This window comes from Theropithecus gelada, chromosome 10, assembly GCF_003255815.1.
Source record: "Theropithecus gelada isolate Dixy chromosome 10, Tgel_1.0, whole genome shotgun sequence".
In the NCBI taxonomy this organism is placed as follows: Eukaryota; Metazoa; Chordata; class Mammalia; order Primates; family Cercopithecidae; genus Theropithecus; species Theropithecus gelada.
In genome coordinates, this window is record NC_037678.1 from 27,158,443 (window position 1) to 27,180,340 (window position 21,898).

Sequence of the window (21,898 nt, forward strand, 5' to 3'; positions counted from 1 at the left end):
TTTCTCAGACCAGTAGAGTTTGAGTAAGACGATCTCAGAAGTCAAAAGAGACAGACTTGAGGTCCCTGCTGGGGCATATTTCCGTCTAGGCCTCTCAGCTGTTGGTGTCTTGCCAAGATGTGTAGCCACCTGCGGGTCAGGCTCTTCCATAACCAGGCCCCCTGAGTTCACTGGGCCATCATTACACATCAGTCCAGAGGGTCAGCTGGAGGCATGTCTGTGCCTCATTCTTCTTAGGACTTCCATGGACTGATGTGGATCAGATGGCTCCTGTGCTCTGTTGGCCTTGGCGTATGCACCACAGGCATTCCAAGCCAGTCTTCCCTGCCTGCGTCAGGCACTGGCCTAGGCTGGAGCAGCCAGAACACACGTTTTACTTGCTTTCTCTTGGTAGAAGGAAGTTTTCTCATCTTCATGCAGTTAGGTTACAATTGGACGTCCTGGCCTGGAAACGTGGTGTGGTCTTGTTGGCATTTCTGACCCTCTTTCTTCCAGTAAGGCAATGGAGGGCTGTAGTGACCTGTGAGGCCAGTTCAGCAGTAGGAGTGGATGCTGTGGTTAAGGCAGCTCACCCCATCTCTCCTGGGCCCCTTAGGCCACCCAGACCCCTAAGCAACTGATTTTTATTGTTGTTGTTTCTGAGACAGGGTCTCGCCCTGTTGCCCATGCTGGAATACAGTGATGCAGTCATGGCTCACTACAGCCTCAACCTCCTGAGCTTGAGATCCTCCTGCCTCAGCCTCCCGAGTAGCTGGGACTACAGGTGGCACCACACCTGCCTAATTTTTTACGTTTTTTGTAGAAATGAGGTCTTGCTCTGTTGCCCCAGGCTGGTCTCAAACTCTTGGCCTCAAGCAGTCCTCTCACCTTAGCCTTCCAAAGTACTGGGATTACAAGTGTGAGCCAGCGCACTGGGTTGTTGTTCTTCGGGTTTTTTTGTTTGTTTGTTTGTTTGTTTGAGGTTAGGTTTAATAGGCAAAAGAAAGAAAAGAGAATAGCTCTCTCTCCAAGAGAGGGGCGCCCGAGCGGGTCTTCCCTGCAGCTAGGTTTCTAACTCAGTCTAGGATTGCTGTTTTCTTCTCTCTTTATGTGTTCTAAGATTTCTGGCTGAATTCTTGACCCTCTGCCTGCTTTCCATGAAAATTGTGCTCTGTGTGTCTTTGTGTCCAAGCTCTCAGTGCCTGATGTGAACCGCTGAGAGGCCTGCATCATCATCTGATTCCTCTGTCTCCCCCGTGCCTAGCACAGGGCTGATTCCAGCATTATTATGGCTTACACTGTTTGGTGAGCCACATTTTGAACACATTGGAAACCTGGCACATTTTTTAATAAAGTGATGGTATCCTCTGTAAGACGGATGCCAGCCCTAAGCTGTGGGACGCAGGCAACTTCTTGAGCTCACATGAGAAGACAGTGTAGCGTGGAAGGAGCTAGGACCTCCTGGCATTCAGTCATTAGGGCCACTTCAAAGAGTTGGGGGAGGGGCAGCCCGTGGTAGGCTCTGGGCCTGGGGGAGAGGAGATGCTCTTATGGCTTTTCTTTGCCAACACCACTGGGGGCAGCGATGCAAGGGAGGGAGAAGGGCAATGGCTCCGGGAGAAGGAGTGATGGTGGAGAGGCAAGGACACTGAGGGAGAGCGGTGGGTTGGGCTGAAGGGGAAGAGAGGGAAGAGAGGGAAGATCAGACTAATAGCAGGTGGCTGAGGGGAGCATAGGGAGTGAATGCTCAGATTCTTTCCTCAAGGAGAATAGTGATGGTGGGCAAGCTGGCCACACACCTGATGTCTGCAGATAGGCTTCGACTTAGCATGTGGAGAACTGGGGGCCTTGGTTGTTGCCCACTCGGCCCTGCCCCAGCAGGCCCCAGCTGTCTCCAGGCCACTACTACAATAGGGAGAGGGCTCAGCCATAGCACAACACCTCAGAGCTGGTGCTGCTTCTCTGGCTTCCTCCAGGCAAGCTGCGCAGGGTGTGTGCCATGCTCCTGGGTGCCTAAGGAGCCACAGACCACAGGACCCCTTGCCTTTGTCCCTTGCTCGCCAGCCCTTTCCATCTGTCCCACCCTCCCCGGCCAGACAGCTTTCTTTTTCTGTAGCCAAGGAGCCTGCACCTCCGGGTATATAGCCCAAAGTCACCCAGGCTACTGTCATCATCCTGGGGCCAGCCCTGCAGCTCCACCACCCAGCCTGGGCTATCTTGATGTGAACTGCTGCCCCATGGCCCTTGGTGGAGCAAGGCTGGGTGTTCAGGAGCTGGGCTCATGCCACCTGAGGGCCCATGTGGGAGCACTTGGCTCACTCACAGCAGCAGTAACCCTGGAGAGGGATTTGGGGCAGGCAGTGGGGCAGGCAGTGGGCCGAGCACTGAGCAGGGGAGCAGGTGTGCTACTTTGTGAACCCTGGCTGTGTTTTATTTGATGATGGTGGTGGCAACACCTGCCCTTTGTGGGCTGCTTCCCCATGCCCCAGCCCCAGAGGTGGGACAGCCTGTGCCACCGTTCAGAGGGGAAGACCCAGAGCCCAGCCCATAACTCCCACTCTGTAGCTTCTGGGTCCCCCACTGCATGCCAGCTGGGATAGCCTCTTTCATGGAGCAGGAGACCTCTGTTGGGGCAGAGCCAGCACCGGGCCCTGTGCCTCCTGCTGCTGGGTCCAGCATCCACTCAGCAAGGGCATTGGTCCAGCCATCTGGTCACCTCACCGAGGCGCCTCCGTCGCTGGTGGTAGACCACTACATGGACAGGGCCTAAAACCAAGGTGACTTTCTTTTCCTTCTCAACTGTAGGAAAAAATGAGGAGCCATTGGAGAGTACAGAAGGTTTCCGGGCTGCAGAGCAAGGTGTCCAGAAGCCTGTTGCAGAACCCCCAGCCTCTGCTTGCATCCCTGGCAAGCCCTCAGCATCCATACCCACCCTGTGGGATGGGAAGAAGAGAGGGGACCTCCCAGGGGAGCCAGTGGCCTTCCCCCAGGGGCTGCCGGCTGGTGCTGAGGAGCAGCGGCAGTTTCTCACAGAGCAGTGCATTGCCTCCTTCCGCCTGTGCCTGAGTCGCTTCCCCCAGCACTATAAGAGTCTCTACCGTCTGGCCTTCCTCTACACCTACAGCAAGACCCACCGGGTGAGTGGGCTGCCAGGCCAAGGGGGCTTGGATTTTCCCAGGCAGCCGAGCATCTTTGAAGGTTGGTGGGCAGAGCCAAGACAGATTGGAGCTTCACAGTAGCAGCACATGGGAGGGATGGGCAAGAGAGCTGCAGGAGGTAGGGCCAGCCCCAGGAGTGAGCCAGCTTGCCAGGGAACCCAGTGGTGAGGGCCCAGGGTCACAGCCAGGAATGGAGGAGGAGTGTAGTGGGCCTCACAGCCTCAGGGATAGGCTGTGGGGTGAGGGATAAGGATTTCATAAGCTCAGCTACTCTTTCCTGTGAGGGCTATGCAGCGACTCAAACTCTGATGTCGTGCTCCCTCACCCCTGCCATTCACCCATCATCTCAGCGACAGCATGCCCGTCTTCCAGGTGCCCTAGAGGAGGCCCTGCTTACTCTCTGTTCCGGCCTTGCTTGCCCTAGGCCCCATCTCTCCAGCTGCATCTTGCAGGGGCCTCCTCACCATCACCTGCCCCTGGGCTCTTCTCTGTGATGCAGCTGCTGAAACCATCTTCACAGCCTCTGCTTTATGGGGGTTAGGTGCTAACAGCCTCCTCCAGCTCTTTCTGGAAAGCAGATGATACAGCGATCCTTAACAGCTGTGCCCCAGGCTTAAGTGCTTCCAGGGGCTTCCCAGCCAGACCTCTTCTGCTGGCGTTTAGATTTGGGGAGGTAATGTGACCTGGGCAGGGCCTAAATAGTAGGGGTGACTTTATTTTCCTTCAGTCTCTCCTCACTCACCCAGGTGTTGGGGAGTGTCCTGGTCGTTGTCCTGCCCCATGTAGCTACATTCTAAGGGGGAAGCAGACTTAAAAACATGCAGATGGCCGGGCATGGTGGCTCACACCTGTAATCCCAGCATTTTGGGAGGCTGAGGCAGGGGGATCACCTGAGGTCAGGAGTTTGAGACCAACCTGGTGAATCCCCATCTCTACTAAAAATACAAAAGTTAGCCAGGCGTGGTGGCACATACCTGTAGTCCCAGCTACTCTGGAGGCTGAGGCATGAGAATTGCTTGAACCCAGGAGGCAGAGGTTGCAGTGAGCCGCGACTGTGCCACTGCACTTCAGCCTGGGCGACAGAACGAGACTCCATCTCAAAAATAAAAATAATAAATAATAAATAAAACATGCAGATGAGTAAAGCAAGTCTCATTTGACCAATACCACAGAGAAAACAACGGGGTGCATAGAGGGGTGAGGGTGCTGCTGTGCCTCTGTGAAGACACCTTTTATGCTGAGACCTGTATTGTAGGGGACAGCATTGGTCTGGAAGGAAGGAAGAGCACCCAGACAGAGCAAACAGCCCAGGAAGGTGGCCATTCTGGGCTGGCATTGGTGTGGGCGAGGGCCAGAGAGAGCCAGGTGTGCTGGGCAAGCAGGGGTGACCTTTAGGGTCTTGCTGTGAGGACTCATTCAGGTCCTCCTCCTAGAGATCTCCTGCTGGTTCCCCCCAGCATCCTCTGTGGAATGTTTGAAGAACCAGAATGGACAGTTGGCCAAGAGATGGGGCCTGGCTTGGCACTGGCTATGTGCAGGAAGTGGCACTTCACAGAATTCTGCTTGGGGGACTAGATACAGGGGTCCAAGAAGGTAAGTGTTCTGTCCCCACAGTGACCACCATTCTCATGTGGCTTGGTTGATTTACTCAGGGCACAGCAGGTGACACAGGTCTGGGAGGGAGGGAGTCTCATCATCTGGGGCTTTGGTCTGTAGTTCAAGGTGCAGTGCATGCTGGCAAACGACGGCCAGCTCCCTGGCTATTGGTGCCACACTGGAGCCTGGCTCGCTCACTGCTCAGCCTGCACTTGGCAGTAGACCTTACCTCTGTACCTCAGGCCTTCTGCACCCTGGTGGACCTGGATCTTAATAAACGCCAAGCAGCATGTCCTCACTGCTGAAGCTGTCTTTGGGCCTGAGGGGCAGTGGCTGATATGAACTCTGTTGGGCTCACCGTTGCTTTGGGAACTTTCCCGCTTCCCTCTTTTGGGAGCAGCACAGCCCACTGCAAGAGCCCACACACACATCAGTGGAACAGACAGTAGTAACCATTGTCCTGTCCTCCCTCACCTCTAGTGTCCTTCTGTTCAAGTGCATCCTCAAGCAGCCATACAGCCCCCTCCAGCTGTAGTCAGCTTTGACCAGGATCTGGTGGTCCCCAGTAGTGAGCTCAGACCCTTCCTTACCTTCTCAAGAAGCAGATGCCGAGATGGAATTTTGGGTACAAAATGTTGATTAGGAATTGGCACCTGTGCAAGGGAAGTGGGGAGGGACAGTAGGTTTGGGTGGGAGGAGAGTTGAGTGGTGATACAGGCCCCACCGACCCACCCTCCACTTCCCCGCTAAATGGCTTTATGTTGAATTTGAAGGAGCCAGTGCATGTAAAGTGCTTAGCTCAGCACTAGACACAAAATGCTGTTATTGCAGCCTGCCCCTTCTCTTGATGAATTTTTTAGAAGTAGGAAACAGTATTTCTGTCAAAATCAAAAGTTGGAGGGAGGTAACCACAATTCTACCACCCTAAAACTAGCTGTCTTGGGTCTAGTACAGGTTGAATATCCTTTATACAAAATGCTTGGGACCAGAAGGGGTTTGGATTTTGGCTTTTTTCAGATCTTAGAATATTTGTATTATATTTACCTGGCTGAGCCATCATGCTAAGCCAAAAATCTGAAATCCCAAATGCTCTGATGAGGCTGGGCGTGGTGGCTTACGCCTGTAATCCTAGCACTTTGGGAGACTGAGGCGGGTGGATCACCTGAGGTCAGGAGTTCAAGACCAGCCTGGCCAACATTGCAAAAACTTGTCTCTACTAAAAATACAAAAATTATCCAAGCGTGGTGGCGCACATCTGTAATCCCAGTTAATCAGGAGGTTGAGGCAGGAGAATCGCTTGAACTGGGGAGGCGGAGGTTGCCGTGAGCTGAGATCGTGTCACTTCACTCCAGCCTGGGCGAAAGACCAAAACTCCCTCTCAAAAAAAACAAAACAAAAAACCAAAATGCTCCAATGAGCATTTCCTTTAAGCACCAAAGTTTCAGATTTTGGAATAATTTGGATTTTAGATATTTGGACTTAGGATGCCCTGCCTGTATTTCTTCCCAACTCCAGTACACATGCCCTGTTGATTGTGTGCTTTCAAGACCAGGCACTCCAGGCCCCAGAGGTGGGCTCATGCCCCTTCTACTTTGCATCTGGGAACCTGGTCTGAGGGTCACACAGAGCTGAGTAACAGAGCCAGACATCAGCCCTGGGCAATCTCACACTGGCCCAGTTGCTGCACTGTCCCCCACACCCTGTCCACACTCATAGTTTGCCATTTTGCTCTTAACCATGAATGCCCCCTTGCCAGGTCATTTTGGTCATCTGTGATGGTCCAGGGTAGGTGCACCAGTTGACCCAGCCATCCCCACCCAGTAGCAGGGATGGAGGCTGCCTTGGGCTGTCTGCACCATTGATGTCAGTATCCCCAGACAACCCCCAATAGCCATCAGCCTCAGTTTCTGCCAGCTTTTCTGTTTGTTGCATTCCCAGGCTGAGTTCCTTGGTTCTCAGAAATGGCATGCTGTCTTGAATCTAAGAGAGACCCCTTAAGCAGCAGACACTCCCTACCCACAGCCACACTGGCTACCCACAGATCTGCTTCCAGGAGGCAGCTCTGCAGGTGCCAAGTGTGCCTCAGGTAGCCTCGAGCCACTGAGCTCATTCTAGACCCTGCATATGCTGAGTCTAGGGTGGTTCCCGCTGGCTCCTGTGTTTGCTTCACCCAGAAACCTTTGCTGAGCACCAGTTACCACCACCAAATTAAATGCAGGTTGTTAACACCTAGCTCCCCTGAGAGCCTAAGTTAAGACCTACCTGCTGCTCTGGGGCATGCCATCCTGGGGGCTGCATGTGGCTCTGCCCAGACCTGGGGTGTCAGCTTTGCTGGCAGCAGCTTGTTCACAGATCTGGGGGACACAACTCCATGTTGTCACTGACTAATGTGGAACCATTAACTGGGAAGTAGTTACCACTTTCCAAACACAGCTGTTTGGTAACAAACACTTCCCGCTGTGTATATTTGACAGCAGCACATTTCTTCATAAAATCCTGCTGTGGGCTTGGCAGTGCCTTTTTCTTGTTGCCATCTCACAGCTCACTGGTGGACTGGAGTGTCCAATGTCTGCCTCTTCAAAGGGGCCCACAAGCAGAGCCTATCTAGAGTTGTGTGGTTGACTCCTGAACCCTTGGGTCTTTCACAGGCATCTCCAGGTGAGGTTCTGTCTGCCCAGGCCTTGCAAAGAAACCGCCTTCAGGGCGCAGTGTGCCACTTGCTTAGCTGCTGACAGCAGGGCTTTTGGGGGAGGAGGAGAGAATGTGGGCTCTGAAGCTGGCCTAACCTAGGTTCAGATCCTGGCTCTGCATGGGAACTCTTGGAGGTCCAGGGCTCTTCTTTCCTCGATGAGAATGATAGTGATATGAAAGCAGAATTACTGTGGTAATGAGGTGAGGGCTGCAGTGCTGGGGCAATATCCAACACACCCTGCCCTGCCCTCAGCCAACAGTCCTTCTCACCCCTCTAGTGAGGCCCATTTCTTCAGTGTCAGCATCTCCCATGACTCCTTGCTCCTCTGCCAGGCCCTCTGAGGGCTCCCTGCCTGGAGGATAGTGGCCAAGGGCTAGGTCTGTCCTGAGGGACCTTTGTTGCCTGCCTGAGGATGCCCTCCCATCCAAGGTTGGCACTGCTGTACACAGGCTGCCCCTGGACCCCCCAAGGCAGTCCACCTGTTGCCCTGCACACTGTGCACACCTTAGATGGGCATGATCATTTATACTGATAGCTATAAGGGCCCTAATTGTAGCTACTGTATCACTTAGTCTCTGGATCACAATCTTCACCAAGATTTTGTGGCCTGAGTCTACACCCATAGAAACCTAGCTCTTTGAGCCCAGAGAGGCACCCCAGGAGAGACAGCACATGGCATCAGACACCTCTTGTCATGAAGGTTCTGGCCTTTACTGATGGGTGTCCAGGAAGAAGGCCAATGCATAGACACCCCTACCCTGCTCTCCCAGTTGCTTCCTTCTCAGCTGGGAGCTGGGCCCCTTCACCTCCTGCTACTTCTGCTGCAAGGGGTTCAGGGCAGAGGGGGTTAGTTACAAGATGTTCCCTGGAGCCAGCAATCTTGAACAAAAACAAATCAATTTCAAAGCTTACTACAAATCTATAACATGCTCATCAAAACAGTGTGGAATATTAGCCTTAAAAAGGGAGGAAATTCGGTCACATCAGACAGCATGGGAAACCTAGAGGACATAATGCCAAGTGAAATAGCCAGTCACAAGACAAATACTGAATGATTCCACTTAGATGAGGTATGAGGAGTAGCAGCCTGGTTGTGCTAGCCCAGTTGGACCCCATTTCTTTGGTCCAGTACCGATATGGGATGAGCCCAGGCCCAGGGTTTGGTTACAGACAGACTCCTGCCAGGGGGACCCCATGGTGCTGTGTGCTCAGCTGAAGGATCACCAGGGAATCTGCTGACTTTTGACTTCTGGATCAGCTGGTGCTCTGGTGTGAACCTGGGTAAAGGACAGGTCAGCTGGCTGTGAACCCCCACCCCTTGCCCACCTATTGTGAGTACAGTATCCCCACCTGCCTGTGCTGCTGGCTCATGTGGGGGACCCGTAGAAGTCAGGACTATTGTGCAGGTTAAATGAGAGGGCCTCTGAAGTGGGCCCTGCACCATCAGACTGGAGTAGGTGTGAGGGCCTGCTGTTGAGACCCTGCTTTTTGCTCGCAGACAAGTGTTCGGGGGGAGCCAGTGAGCTTTGAGTTCACACTGACTGAGCCAGGACCACACAGATAGTAGAACCAGGCACCAGGAGGGCATGCTGGCCACAAAGCAGGGTGTTCACCTGCCTTTTACCTTTGCTCCCTTTCTGTGGATGTAAAAGTGGCCCCTTCCACAAAATGGCGGTGTGCCCTGCCTCCTCACATGGATGTCCTGGGCTGCTGCAGATCCCAACCAACCAGATTTTTGTCAAGCTTTAGTTTGTATAGTTTGCAAAAGGAGAACTTGATATTTTTCTCAACTTAGGAATCTTGATTTTGCATTTCAAAGTCTGTCTGCCTCATGGTTTGAAGATGCTGCTGGGCCCTTAGGGGCCAGAGGAGGTGGGACAGGTTGCCCCCATAATGGCCTGGTCTTCTCTCCTGCAAAGAAATGCAGATTTCAGCAGTTTGAATAGGTTTGAGCACTCTGCCAGCAGTTTTTATTACCAATAATATTGTTTAAACTTGGAAAAGAGAATGAAACTACCCAGAACTGTCCCACAAGCCGTGACATGGCAGAAGTGTTTGTGTTTCGTGTGCTCCCTCCAGCATGTTTTCTGTGCATCTCTGCAGGTTTGCTCATTCAGCAGCTCTCTACTGAGTGGTTGTCACGCAGGAGGTTCCTGTTTGAGGTGCTGGGGATACAGCATTGTGTGCTCACTGGGAGAACAGAGTGGGCAGCTAGTGATGAGTAGGAAGAAAAATAAAGCGTGTTAAGGGGTTAGAGGCGGGATTGTGACTATTTAGACAGGGAGATTGGGAAGACCTGTCTAAGCAAGGATCTGAATCAAGTGAGGGAGCCCTGATGGCCACGAGGATATTGGGGGAGAGGCTTCCAGATGGACACACACCGAACACACATGCCTAGAGACAGAAACAGTCTTGGTGTGACTAGAATCTGCTGGAAGCTGGTGTGACTAAATGGGCAAGGAGGAGAGAGGAAGGAGATGCGGTCAGAGGCTTTCAGGGCCTGGTTTGGCAGGGGAAGAGTTGAGGGAACATCATCCTGAATTAGGTTAAAGCTGTCGCAAAGGCTGGGCATGGTGGCTCACACCTGTAATCCCAGCTCTTTGGGAGGCCAAGGCAGGTAAATCACTTGAGGTCATGAGTTTGAGACTAGCCTGGCCAACATGGCAAAACCCCATCTCTACTAAAAATGCAAAACCTGCTGTGGTGTTGTGTGCCTGAAATACCAGCTACTCAAGAGGCTGAGGAAGGAGAATCACTTGAACCTGGGAGGCAGAGGTTGCAGTGAGCCGAGGTCACACCACTGCACTCCAGCCTGGGTAACACAGCACGGCAAAACTGTCTCAAAAAAAAAAAAAAAAAAATCTGTCGCAAGGTTGCGGAAGAAGAGAGGCTCCATGTGACCTGAATGTGTCAGAGACACTACTAGGCTGATATATAAAGAGTGAGTTGGGGGTGGCCCATCAGAGGCCTGGCAGGACACAGATGGCCCCATCTAACAGGAAAGTCTGAAGAGCGCTTAATGAAGGAGCAACTTACACAGGCCCAGGCAGAGAGTAGGAATTCACAAGGGAGGAGGAGTGTGGTACCCTGGGCCAACCGCAGTGCCTATCGGGGCTGGCCATTGATGGCTGCCCCACATCAACTCCACAGGGAGGGAATTCAAGGAGTGAGTGCTCTGATCAAATTCCCTCAGTTAAACCCACCCAGTAGTCAGAGACCCAGGAGCTTGAGAATGTGTCCACACAGGTAAAGAAAAAGTGAGTGTGGCAGCAGAGATGGGAGGAGACCACAGCAGGATATCAGGAAGTAGTCTGATTCTAGATGGATTCAGACAGAAGAGCTGAATCAATGGATGAGACAGCATGGGAAACCTAGAGGACATAATGCTAACTGAAATAGCCAGTCAAAAAAGACAAATACTGAATGATTCCATTTAGATGAGGTATGACGAGTAGCAGCCTGGCAGCGCTAGCCCAATCAGACCCCATTTCTTTGGCCCAGGACCTGTGGGATGTGACGGAAAGAGAAAAGTCAAGGTCAGTCCACAGTCATGCATCCTGCTTCTGTTCTGACTAATGTTGTGAATCAGTTGAGAAGGTTTGCACATCACCTTCAACAACTGTATTTAACTTTTCATATATATATATGAGTAACGTAGAACAGTTATATATATATATGAGTATATATGAGTAATGTAGAACAGAGTTCCCTCCTGAGGCACTACTGACATTTGGGACCAAATAATTCTCTGTTGTGGGGATGTCATGTGCACTGGAGGACTTTCAGCAATATCCCTGGTCTCTACCCACTAGATACCAGTAGCCTTCCTCTAGCTGTGATGACCAAAGATGTTTCCAGACATTGCCAGATGCCCCCTTGGGGACAGACCCCCACCCCCATTGAGAACTATTGCCATGAGTCTCCCTCCCCAGGCAACTCTCAGGACTGTTGGGTACATTTCCTTTCCATCTTTCTTCTGCCTACTTTCTTTACACACAGACAGACAGACAGACACACACACACACACACACACACACACACACACACACACACAGAGAAACGTATGCAAATATGGTTCTGCTTTTTCGTGCTCCCCATGTACTCATAAACTCTTTGATTGCATGACTTCTAATGACCACACAGGATTCTCAGGGCCGGGGGGAGGGGGCACAGCTTTTACACTAAATCCTTAATATTTGGCTTTATCCAAACAAAGACATTCTAATTATAATTTTTCATGATTAGAAGTATCAGGAGTGGTTGGCTTTAAGTCTACCAGGTCTAGCTTTGGGGATATTCATGTCCTAGGTTGCTGGGGTGAGTTTGCAGTAAGTATGTGTCTGCAGCTTATGGATGTCCCCAGCAGCCCACTAGAGTCTCCCATCAGCAGGTAGCCACACACTCCTCTTTCTCTGGCCTATAGAACACTGTACTCCAACGGCTCCCAGCCAGTCCCCTTTGCATGGGGCAAGGGGTCCTGCGTGGCTCCAAAGGCTGCAGAAGGCCTTCCCTGGCCAAGCCCTCCACCACTCCTGATTCCTCCATTTGTCCTGGAACCTGTGAGTACCATCTGTGCCCCCATGCCAATGCCTGAGGTATGGCTAGGTGAAGGGCTGAGCACAGCTGAGGTCCATAGCCACCTTCCTAGCAGCCCTGTGGAGCCCTGCTGGTCTTGCAGATAGGCTGGCACTGCTCCAGGATCCCCACCAGATAGTTTGCACATCTGGAGTCACCATGTAGGAGTTGTAGAGCCTGACATCTCTGACCCCCGCCATCTGTCCCTTGTGGGTTTGTGAGGCAAGAGTTAGTTAAGTGGCGAGTGAATCATCATCATTGGTTGTGGCAGGGAGACAGCCCCTGGGGGCAGAGACCCTGGGTGACACAGGCAGAGCACATCCTCCAGGCCACCATACAATAGTGACAGATAGCACCTGGGATCAGCTCTGCCTTCCAACTTTGCACATCTTGGGACAGCAGGTGTCCCCAGAGGGTAGTAGGCGTGTTCCCATCTCCAGCTGTCAACAGGCTTTGCCAAGCCCCCACTACATGCAGGGCCCACGGAAGGCTACAGGTAGGTATGCAAGCCACCTCACCCCAAGCTTTTGCTTCCTGTGCGAAGGGAAAGTGAGCCTGGGGAGTTCCAGGAGCTGTGACAGTCAGCCCAATGTTTGCTGTAGTGAAACGATTGCTGGCAGAGTAGTGCAAGTTAGTGGGCAGAGGCTGGCATTGAGGTTTAGCCTCAAGGGCTTGGACTGTTGCTTAGCTGGCCCCAGGGAGCATAGTGCTGGCACCCTGGCCTTGGGCAGGACCCAAGCAGCCCCTCTTATGCCCCATGGCTGTTGCCCTCCTCCCTCAGCCTGACATACACTTCCTTCCCATTTTATGAAAGGTCAGACTGCTCAGCTTCCTTTCATTCTTCCTATGGGCATCTGTTGCACCCTTTCTGTGAGCTTCAAACTAGACTTGTCCTGGAGGAGCCATCAGTAAAGTCAGACTGCATCCCTGCCCTCATAGGGCTGATAGAGAAGTGGGGGCAGACAGCAGACCCATCTGCGAGTCAGTGGAAAGGCTATTTAAGGTGGCCATGGGGTTGTGGGTATAGTATTCCAGGGAAGCATCAGGGGAAAGGTGAGATGGCACCAGGTATAGAGACCTGCAGGGACCAAGGTGGGAACAAGTGTGGCCAGAGGGCCGTTCACAAAGAGGGGTTGGGGGATGTGGGGGAGATGAGCCAGTGGGTAGGCAGGTAGACTGAGGCATGGAGCTGACTCTTGCCCTGAGGCAGGTGCAGCCCAAAGGCTTTCAAGCAGAGGAGTTAGACGTCCTCTCTGCCTTCTGCTGTGAAGCAGGGATGGTCCAGATAGTGGGCAAGGGAGGACATAAGGTGCCTGTATGCATCTGCGATTCTTTGCCCTACTTCTCTTCAGGACCTTACAGCCCTCCATCTGCCCTCTCAGAGCAGGGTCTATATGCATAAGCCTCAGGGCCCATGCAGCCAAGGAAAATGTGCCATTATCTGGTAAGTGGCTCCATGGGCCTCCTCCCATTCTCAGAGGTGCCTATGAGCCAGCAGTGTGACAGGTTGCATGAGGCCATGATGGCTGGCTCAGTGTTCAGCACACAGCACATGCCCAGGCAGATTTGTAAAGTGACTTGCACACCCATAGTAGATAGGTCGGGGGTCAGGGGAAGAGCCCAGGCCTCAGACTCCTTGCAGCCTGGACCAGATGCCAGGGATGGCTCTGCCACTTCCTGGCTCTGGGACCTTGGGCAAGCTCTTGAATTTCTCTGAGCCTCTATTTCCTCATTGGTAAACTGGCAATTCTGTGAGGTGAGGTGTTATGGCACTGTGCTCAGCCCAGGAGGCATCATGTTGCCTTACGTCACCACACCACACCACAAAGCTGAAGGGCAGGCTTTATGCTGCAGGTGCACCGTGCAAGTCAGATCCCCTTCCCCCTTGCAGAGGTTCAGCAAGGGCCCAACACAGTCTCTGCCCCCTCCTCCACCCCCCCAGCCTGGCACCCATGATTCCCCAGACAAGTCTCAGCCCTCCCTGTCAGCACCTATCTGGGGCCTCAGGCATGAATCAGCTAAGGGCCCCCATAACACTTTGTGCCTTAGCATCGATCAGCTCTCTTTCTCTGGTGGGCCCGGGAGACAGCTGGAGAAACATACTCTCCACCAGTACACAGTAGCCAGGTCTGCGGGAAGCTAATTTATAATCCAGGTTGGGTTTGACAGGCTAGTGCTTTCTGCACCCTTTGCCCCAGAAACCTCTCCCACTGCCTTCTCCCTTTCTGCTCCTATCTGGGGGACAGACCGGCTTGGTGCAGGTGGAGTGGTGGAAAACAAACCAGAGAGGAATGTCCATTCCCATCCCATGGCCACAGGTCCTGCAACAAGGCAGCTGGGCAGGGAAGCAAAGTCTATGTGACTCTCTCCATCCTGGCCTCAGTGCTTTCTCTTGTGTCCCCAGCCAGAAGGAAGTCTTTGTTGAGGCTTTACTTTCTTGGTATTCTTAGGAAAATGATGGCTACTGGAGATGCTTCTTCAAGCCAGGCTCTCAAATTTCTTTCCGCTGGCATCAAGTGCTGCTACTTAAAGAGGTCTTCTGGACATTTTTCCAAGTTCATGAGGAGCCCCAGAAGCAGCTTTGGGGTCATGACTCTTGGGTAACTTTTCTCAGGCCAGGCCTGTGCCCTGGGTCATGGAGCTGGAGGAGTGGTTTGCCACAGCATTGAGGCCAGGGCCATAGAGGAGAGGAAGGGTATGCACAGGCTCAGTCCCCTAGGTAACCTGTCTCTGCTCTGGGCTCCGCAGCCCCTGGTCTTAGTACTTACTCCCTGCCTCATAGTCCCCTGGCTCCCCACTGGCCTTATGGGCAGCCACATCTGATCCCCTCCACCTCCTTGGCTAGGCCCTGACTGTCCCCGGTGTCTGGGCACTTGCTTCAGTGAGTCCCTTATCCCCATAACAGCCTTGTGCAAACCACAGCCCAGGTATCACCTTCTCCCAGAGCCTCCCTGACCTTCTCAGACTGGGTGAAAGGTAGGTCTCCTTTGCAGCCTACCTCCATGGTCAGGTGTGCTCAACAGTGGTATTAGAAGTGTAGGTGACGGACCAGGCATGGTGGCTCGTGTCTGTAATTCCAACACTTTGGGAGGCCAAGGCAGGCAGATCACTTGACGTCAGGAGTTCGAGACCAGCCTGGGCAACATGGTGAAACCCCATCTCTACTAAAAATACAAAAATTAGCCAGGCATACTGGCAGGCACCTGTAGTCCCAGCTACTCAGGAGGTTGAAGCAGGAGAATCACTTGAATGACTTGGAGGTTTCAGGGAGCTGACAGCATACCACTACACTCTACCCTGGGTTACTGAGTGAGATTCTGTCTCAAAAAAAAAAAAGTACAGTGTCCCACATCACCTTCTTGAGTCCACCTATGACTGATTAGACCAGGATGGACACCTGCCTGGGCTGAACCTCTCAGATCTCCTTTGGGAAAGACTTTGAACCAAGTGTGTCACAGTGGGTCATGGCTGAGCACTGATGCAGGTTGTGAGCCCCTTTCTTGGGCTTCCTGAGACCCACCTGCATCTTCCTCTTGGAGCCCTGCTCTACTTGCTAGTCTTTGAGCTAATCTTTCATTTTATTCCTTTTAATGAAGCATACCTGAACCCCCACCCCTTCTCCCTACCCTGTACTCAGTTTGTCTGCAGCTGACCCTCCCTCCTTGGACCTGCTGTAGAGCAGGGGCATGTGGCCTGGGATAGGGTGGGGTGGGGTGCAGAGGTGGGAGGCATTATGTGAGAACTTGGAACCAGCCTCAAGAGGCTTTTGAATGAGTGGCCCGGGAAGCGGGCTTTCCAAAGCATGGCTGCCAGACATTACTGGGGACTTTTTTTTTTTTTTTTTGAGGTGAAGTCTCACTTCTGTCACCAGGCTGGAGTGCAGTGGCGTAATCTCAGCTCACTGCAACCTCCGCCTCCCAAGTTCAAGTGATTCTCCTGCCTCACCCTCTTGAGTAGCTGGGATTACAGGCATGTGCTACCACACCAGGCTAATTCTTTTATTTTTAGTAGAGATGGGGTTTCTCCGTGTTGGTCAGGCTGGTCTCGAACTCCCAACCTCAGGTGATCCACTCACCTCAGCCTCTCAAAGTGCTGGGATTACACGCGTGAGCCACCGCGCCCAGCTGCTGGGGACACTTGGAAGTAAACTACAAGTTGTTCCTCCTAGGTGCTGGAGCTCAGAAGTTGAAGGTCAGGACTGGGTATTTTACTGTTTTCTGTGAGTGTGAGCAAAGTGGCTTCTGCTCTCAACTGGGAGCCTGCCTCCGGGGTCTGAGGACCCTCTCGCTGCCCAGGTTGTTCCCTCCTCTGCCTGTTTCTCCTTCCCCTCAGGGAGGGGCAGACAGGGGGTCCCTCAGCAGACGGGAAGCTCACAGTGAATGGAGCTTCCTACATACAGCCCTGGGCCCTGCCCAGTGCTAGGGAGCAGCCCTCAGTCCCTACAGCAGCCCAGTGGGGGCAGAAGGGTAGCCCTCTGTGCAGAGACAGGAGCAAAGGCTTGCAGGCAGGCTAGCATGGGCCCCACAGCCAGCGAGTCAGGGAGCTGGATTTGCACTTTTGCCTCATGATGATTGGGGAAACAGTTCAGTATGCTGAGCCTGGCCAGCAGTGGGCAGAATGGGACCAGGTGGGATAAGCTTGTAGATCAAGAAGTGAGAAGGCTTTCGGAGCAGCTGGAGTGCAAGGTGATGAAGGCCTGTGCCCAGTGCTGGGAAAGGCGAGCAAGGGACCTGAGCAGGAGGGGAGGACAGATTGGCCGGGACAGTGGGTACTGTGGAAAGGGTAGAGGGTCTGGCATTGTGCAGTCCCAGGTGCCAAGCCCAGCTCTGCCCATTGCCAGCCCTTTCCCTGTAGGACAGCATGGTCCTGAGGTGGAGTGAGATGGCCAGTGCAAGGTGCTTGGCTGCTGTGCTGAAGACCAGAGAGGGAGGAGTGGCTGGCTAGGCAGCTGGTGGGAAGGCTTGCTCTATGGGCCAGTGAGAAGGCCCCAGAGAAGGCTGAGGCAGCCAGGTCTGGGCCCACCCTCTTACCCTACAGCATTCTCCCCTGGGCCTGGATTCCACGAAGAGGCTCTTTGCCCAGAGATCACTGACCTAAGCACTGTGGCCAGAGCCTGGCCCTCCTAGCCTAAGGCAGCTGTACCACCGGCCATGAATAAGGAATGCTTTTCCTGACAAATAAGTCAAAGCTGCTATTTGGACTTGTGGAGGGCCCCTGACAGAGGCGGGTACTGGGTCCATGTGGCAGGTTTATAGGGTTGGTCAGGCCAGGGGTCTCTGTCAGTCCCCATCTTGGGCAGTCAAGGACTACACTCCCAAACCAGTGGTGCTGGGCAAGAGATCAGTTCTGAAAATGCATCCCACAGCCTGAAGATCAAAGCCCACGGCCAGAACCGCCTAGAGCTGTGGAATCAATGTATGCAGGAACTGCTGCTCATCGTGGTTTGCTGTGCAGCCAGGAAGGAGGGGACCGCCTGCCTTCCCTGTGGGCGCCCTGAGCAGCCCACACACTCACTTCCAACCTACTTCTTGTTTCCCCAGAACCTCCAGTGGGCCCGCGACGTGTTGCTAGGCAGCAGTATCCCGTGGCAACAACTGCAGCACATGCCGGCACAGGGGCTCTTCTGCGAGAGGAACAAGACCAATTTCTTCAACGTGAGTACTTTGCCTTGTTGATTTCCAAGACGGTTTGTTGCCACTGCTTTTCACTGAAGGCGCATGAATTGACCCCCTAGGTGGGTGTTCCCAGGGCCTCAGGTTTGTGGCATCCTCAGAGGGCAGGCAGGGTGGTGCAGTCGAGAGTGAGCCAGACTCCGGTGTAGGGCTATGATTGCTGAGCGACTTCTGGCAAGTCACTGCCACCTCCTGTGGGGAGAGGCATGGATGAACTTGGTATGTTCTCCAAAGCCCCAGGTATTCTGGGGCCACACAGGCAGTGATGAGAGGGGTACAGGCCCAGGTTCCTCCTCCTGCTGGAGCAGCTCCTCCTATGGTCTCAAGCACGCAGGAGATTCTGACTGCCTAAAAAACAAGCGCGGGCCGGGCGTGGTGGCTCACGCCTGTAGTCCCAGCACTTTGGGAGGTTGAGGCAGGTGAATCACAAGGTCAGGAGTTTGAGACCAGCCTGGCCAGCATAGCGAAACCCCATCTCTACTAAATATACATAAATTAGCTGGGCGTGGTGGCGGGCACCTGTAATCCCAGCTACTTGGGAAGCCGAGGCAGGAGAATTGCTTGAGCCCAGGAGGCAGAGGTTGCGGTGAGCCCAGATCATGCCATTGCACTCCAGCCTGGGGGACCAGAGCAAGACTCTGTCTCAAACAAACAAACAAAAAACAAGTGGGGCCTGGGTGCAGTGGCTCATACCTGTAATCCCAGCACTTTGGGAGACCGAGGCAGGCAGATCACCTGAGGTCAGGAGTTTGAGGCCAGCCTGGCCAACATGGTGAAACCCTGTCTCTACTAAAATACAAAAATTAGCTGGGCGTGGTGGCAGGCACCTGTAATCCCAGCTACTCAGGAGGCTGAGGCAGAAGAATTGCTTGAACCCGGGAGGCGGAGGTTGCAGTGAGCCGAGATGGCGCCATTGCACTCCAGCCTGGGCGACAGAGCCAGACTCCCTCTCAAAAAAAAAAGTGTGACCAATATTGGGCTTTCAGTGCACTTAAGCCCTGATATTCCGTGTGAGGTAGAGACTTACTCCTTGAGCAGGGCAGGACCAATCACCTAAGCCTGCCTGCCTCTCGTCCCAAAGACCTACATTTGCTCCTCTTGACACCCCACCTGGATCTACCCTCCCCCATTTCCTCTGCCCTGCATGGAGACAGCTGGCCCCTCATTCCCCTCTACCTCCAAGCCCTTACCTATCCACCGCCCCTCCCAGCATGGCCAGCTCCCAGCTGAGTGACTTTGGCAGGTCATTCATCCCCTCTGAGCTTTGGTTTCTTCTATATTTTCCTTGATTCCCTGTTACTCATGGAGAAACTGAAGGGCAGACTTGGCCTGAACAGGAGCTGAGGAGAGCAGGTTTCAGGTCTGGGGGTGTGTAACAGGCCAATTCTCAGGGTACGTGGGCAGGCAGGTCCCCACTGAGAGCCAGCCAGCTGGTGGGAGTGTCTGGGCCCATGGCTCTTCTCCCAGGATGTGGTCTTCTGGGGTCAGAGTAGCAGCTTCAGATCCTGAAAACCCTGCATCTGCCCACCCTCTCTGTTTTGGTATTTTAGAGACAAGTAGGAGGTGTTATTGGTAATCAATCTAGATGATACCAAGGGATTTGCCGCAAAAGAGAGGTGCCCTCTCACCTGCATGCCCAGGCAACAGCTACTTCCCCACAACAGAAACCGTTTGTTGTCCCATGTGTGTGCTCTTCTAGAGGGCATCTGCCCATTTACATAGATGTGCACAAAAGGCAAAAGTGCACACACTTTTCTTCCCCTTGTATTTTCTCACTAAACAATATTCTTTTTGATAGCCACTCATTCTTTTTGATAGCTACTGCATAGTATTCCCAACATCGGGATGTCCCACAGTTTACCTACCCATCCCTTTTTTTTTTTTTTTTTTTTTTTGGAGATAGGGGTCTTGCTCTGTCACCCAGGCTTGAGTGCAGTGGTGTAATCTTGGGTCACTACAACCTCCGCGTCCTGGGTTCAAGCAATTCTCCTGCTTTAGCCTTACAAGTAACTGGGACTACAGGTCAGCACCACCACGCCCAGCTAATTTTTGTATTTTTTTTTAGTAGAGACAGGGTTTCACCATGTTGACCAGGCTGATCTTAAACTCCTGGCCTCAAGTGATCTGCCCTCCTCGGCCTCCCAAAGTGCTGGGATTACAGGTGTGAGCCACTGTGCCCGGCCCCCCATTCCTTATTGAGGGACACTTAGATTAATTCCAGTCTTTTTTACTACAAACAATACATCACACACACACATACACACACACACAGAGAAAGGCTCAGTGCTTCATAAATGAAGCACTTCCTTGACTGTGACATTATGCTAATTTTAACTTCTGTCCAAAAGTTGGTGTCCTTCATGTTCATTTTCTAGTGGATTATTGGTTCTTTTCCTATTGATTAATAAGAACTCTTTATATATCAATGAAATAAGCCCTTTGTCGGTGTTTTGAAAATCTGTTTTTCTGCAGCTGATAGACTAGAGTTAGAGCTAGACAAGTTGCTTAATTTCCCTGTCCTGGGTTCCTCACCTTGAAAGTGGGCTTCTATTACCTGCCTTGAAGAGTAACTGTAGGAATCAAGTTAGATAATGGGGTAATATTTCTGACACAGGATCTGGCACATGGTAGGTACTTAAGAAAATAGTTTCCCTCCCTCCCTCTCTTCCTCTCTCCTTTTGGTGCTTTGCCCTTAAAGCCTATGCAGTGATATTGGAAGGAAGGACCCAACCTCCATGTCTTCCTCTTAGGGTAAGACCTCAGCCTTTCTAATGATAAAGCTAGGGAAGCTGGCCTGCCAGATACCTGCTCCCCAGAGCACATCCAAGTTGGCAGCCGCATGCTACAGGCCCCTTTCCCATTGGGCTCACTCCCTGCACCTTCTCCTTAGTTTCTGGGACCTTCCAAAATGAGTCTTGCAGAAAAGCAGTCTGAGGCTGTGTGCCTGTGGCAGGGAAGGCTGGTACAGCCCCATGTAGGCCTGGCACATAGGCAATGCCGTCCCTGCAGCTGGAAGCCCCTGAAGATCAGGGCCACCCCAGTCCAGACTGGGTGTTTTGGTGGTTTTGCCTCTTCGAGGAGAGTTGTTTGTTCCTCCATGCTTCCCAGTGACCTGCTGCTTTTACCACCCTTTGGGGCCTCTGTCCTCCTCTGCTTTCTTACCTCTTCTCTTTAGAGATAGGTTTGGGCTACTTGTGCTCCTTGAGCTATGCCTAGTGTCCAGCATGTCAAGAAATGCTGGGCAGTTCCTGAACGCTTTCAGCACATGAGTCTGTCTGGCATATTCCCAAGCCTGGGGAAACTGCATAAACGTGTTTATGAAGGAGCATTTAGGGCAGCCTTGGCTGACTCTGCTGGAGTGGGGCTGTGTCTCTGGTAGATGGCCTATAGGTTGGGATGAGCAGACTGGCTCACCTCCCTTCTAGCCTGCACTGGAGTTTACTGTTTAGTCCAGGGGGAGGCAAAGGCGGCAGGTGGGTGCTGGCCCTTGAGAGGCAGTAGAGGGAGGTTGAGGCTGGGGACATCAGCACCCTAATCCCTATCCCTCTCAACCCACTGTCCTGGGCCATCCACACTACCCAGGCTTTGTGTTGCTCAGCCTGTCATCCTTAGAGCTTGGGTGGGGGGCACTTCTGTTATTTTTTAATGATAGGTTTTGAAAATTGTGAGAATTGTAGTTTAGGAAAAACTCAAACCCCTTTTCCTTTGTTCTCACACCAACACAACAGTCAACACAGAAGAAGACTTCTGTGACCAAGTCGGGGCGGATTTTTTCCCACCAACAAATAAGCAATCAATTCTGTAGCAGACACCAGCTGGGTGTCCTCTAATTGAATTAAATTCCAACATTATCTTTTTTTTTTTTTTTTTTTTTTAAATTTATTTATTATTATTATACTTTAAGTTGTAGGGTACATGTGCATAACGTGCAGGTTTGTTACATATGTATACTTGTGCCATGTTGGTCTACTGCACCCATCAACTCGTCATTTACATCAGGTATAACTCCCAATGCAATCCCTCCCCCCTCCCCCCTCCCCATGATAGGCCCCGGTGTGTGATGTTCCCCTTCCTGAGTCCAAGTGATCTCATTGTTCAGTTCCCACCTATGAGTGAGAACATGCGGTGTTTGGTTTTCTGTTCTTGTGATAGTTTGCTAAGAATGATGGTTTCCAGCTGCATCCATGTCCCTACAAAGGACGCAAACTCATCCTTTTTTATGGCTG

The 21,898-nt window shown here is 52.5% G+C and overlaps 1 protein-coding gene across 5 annotated transcripts in view; it reads left to right on the plus strand.

Annotated features, from left to right (window-relative positions):
* Window positions 1-21,898, plus strand: part of CABIN1 (calcineurin binding protein 1) — a 165,230-nt gene that overhangs the window by 99,235 nt on the left and 44,097 nt on the right. For all 5 annotated transcript variants that reach the window (XM_025399210.1, XM_025399212.1, XM_025399214.1 and 2 more), the window contains 2 exons: window positions 2,785-3,116; window positions 17,541-17,654. In XM_025399210.1, the coding sequence (XP_025254995.1) occupies window positions 2,785-3,116; window positions 17,541-17,654 (446 nt within the window). The remainder of the gene's footprint in view (window positions 1-2,784; window positions 3,117-17,540; window positions 17,655-21,898) is intronic.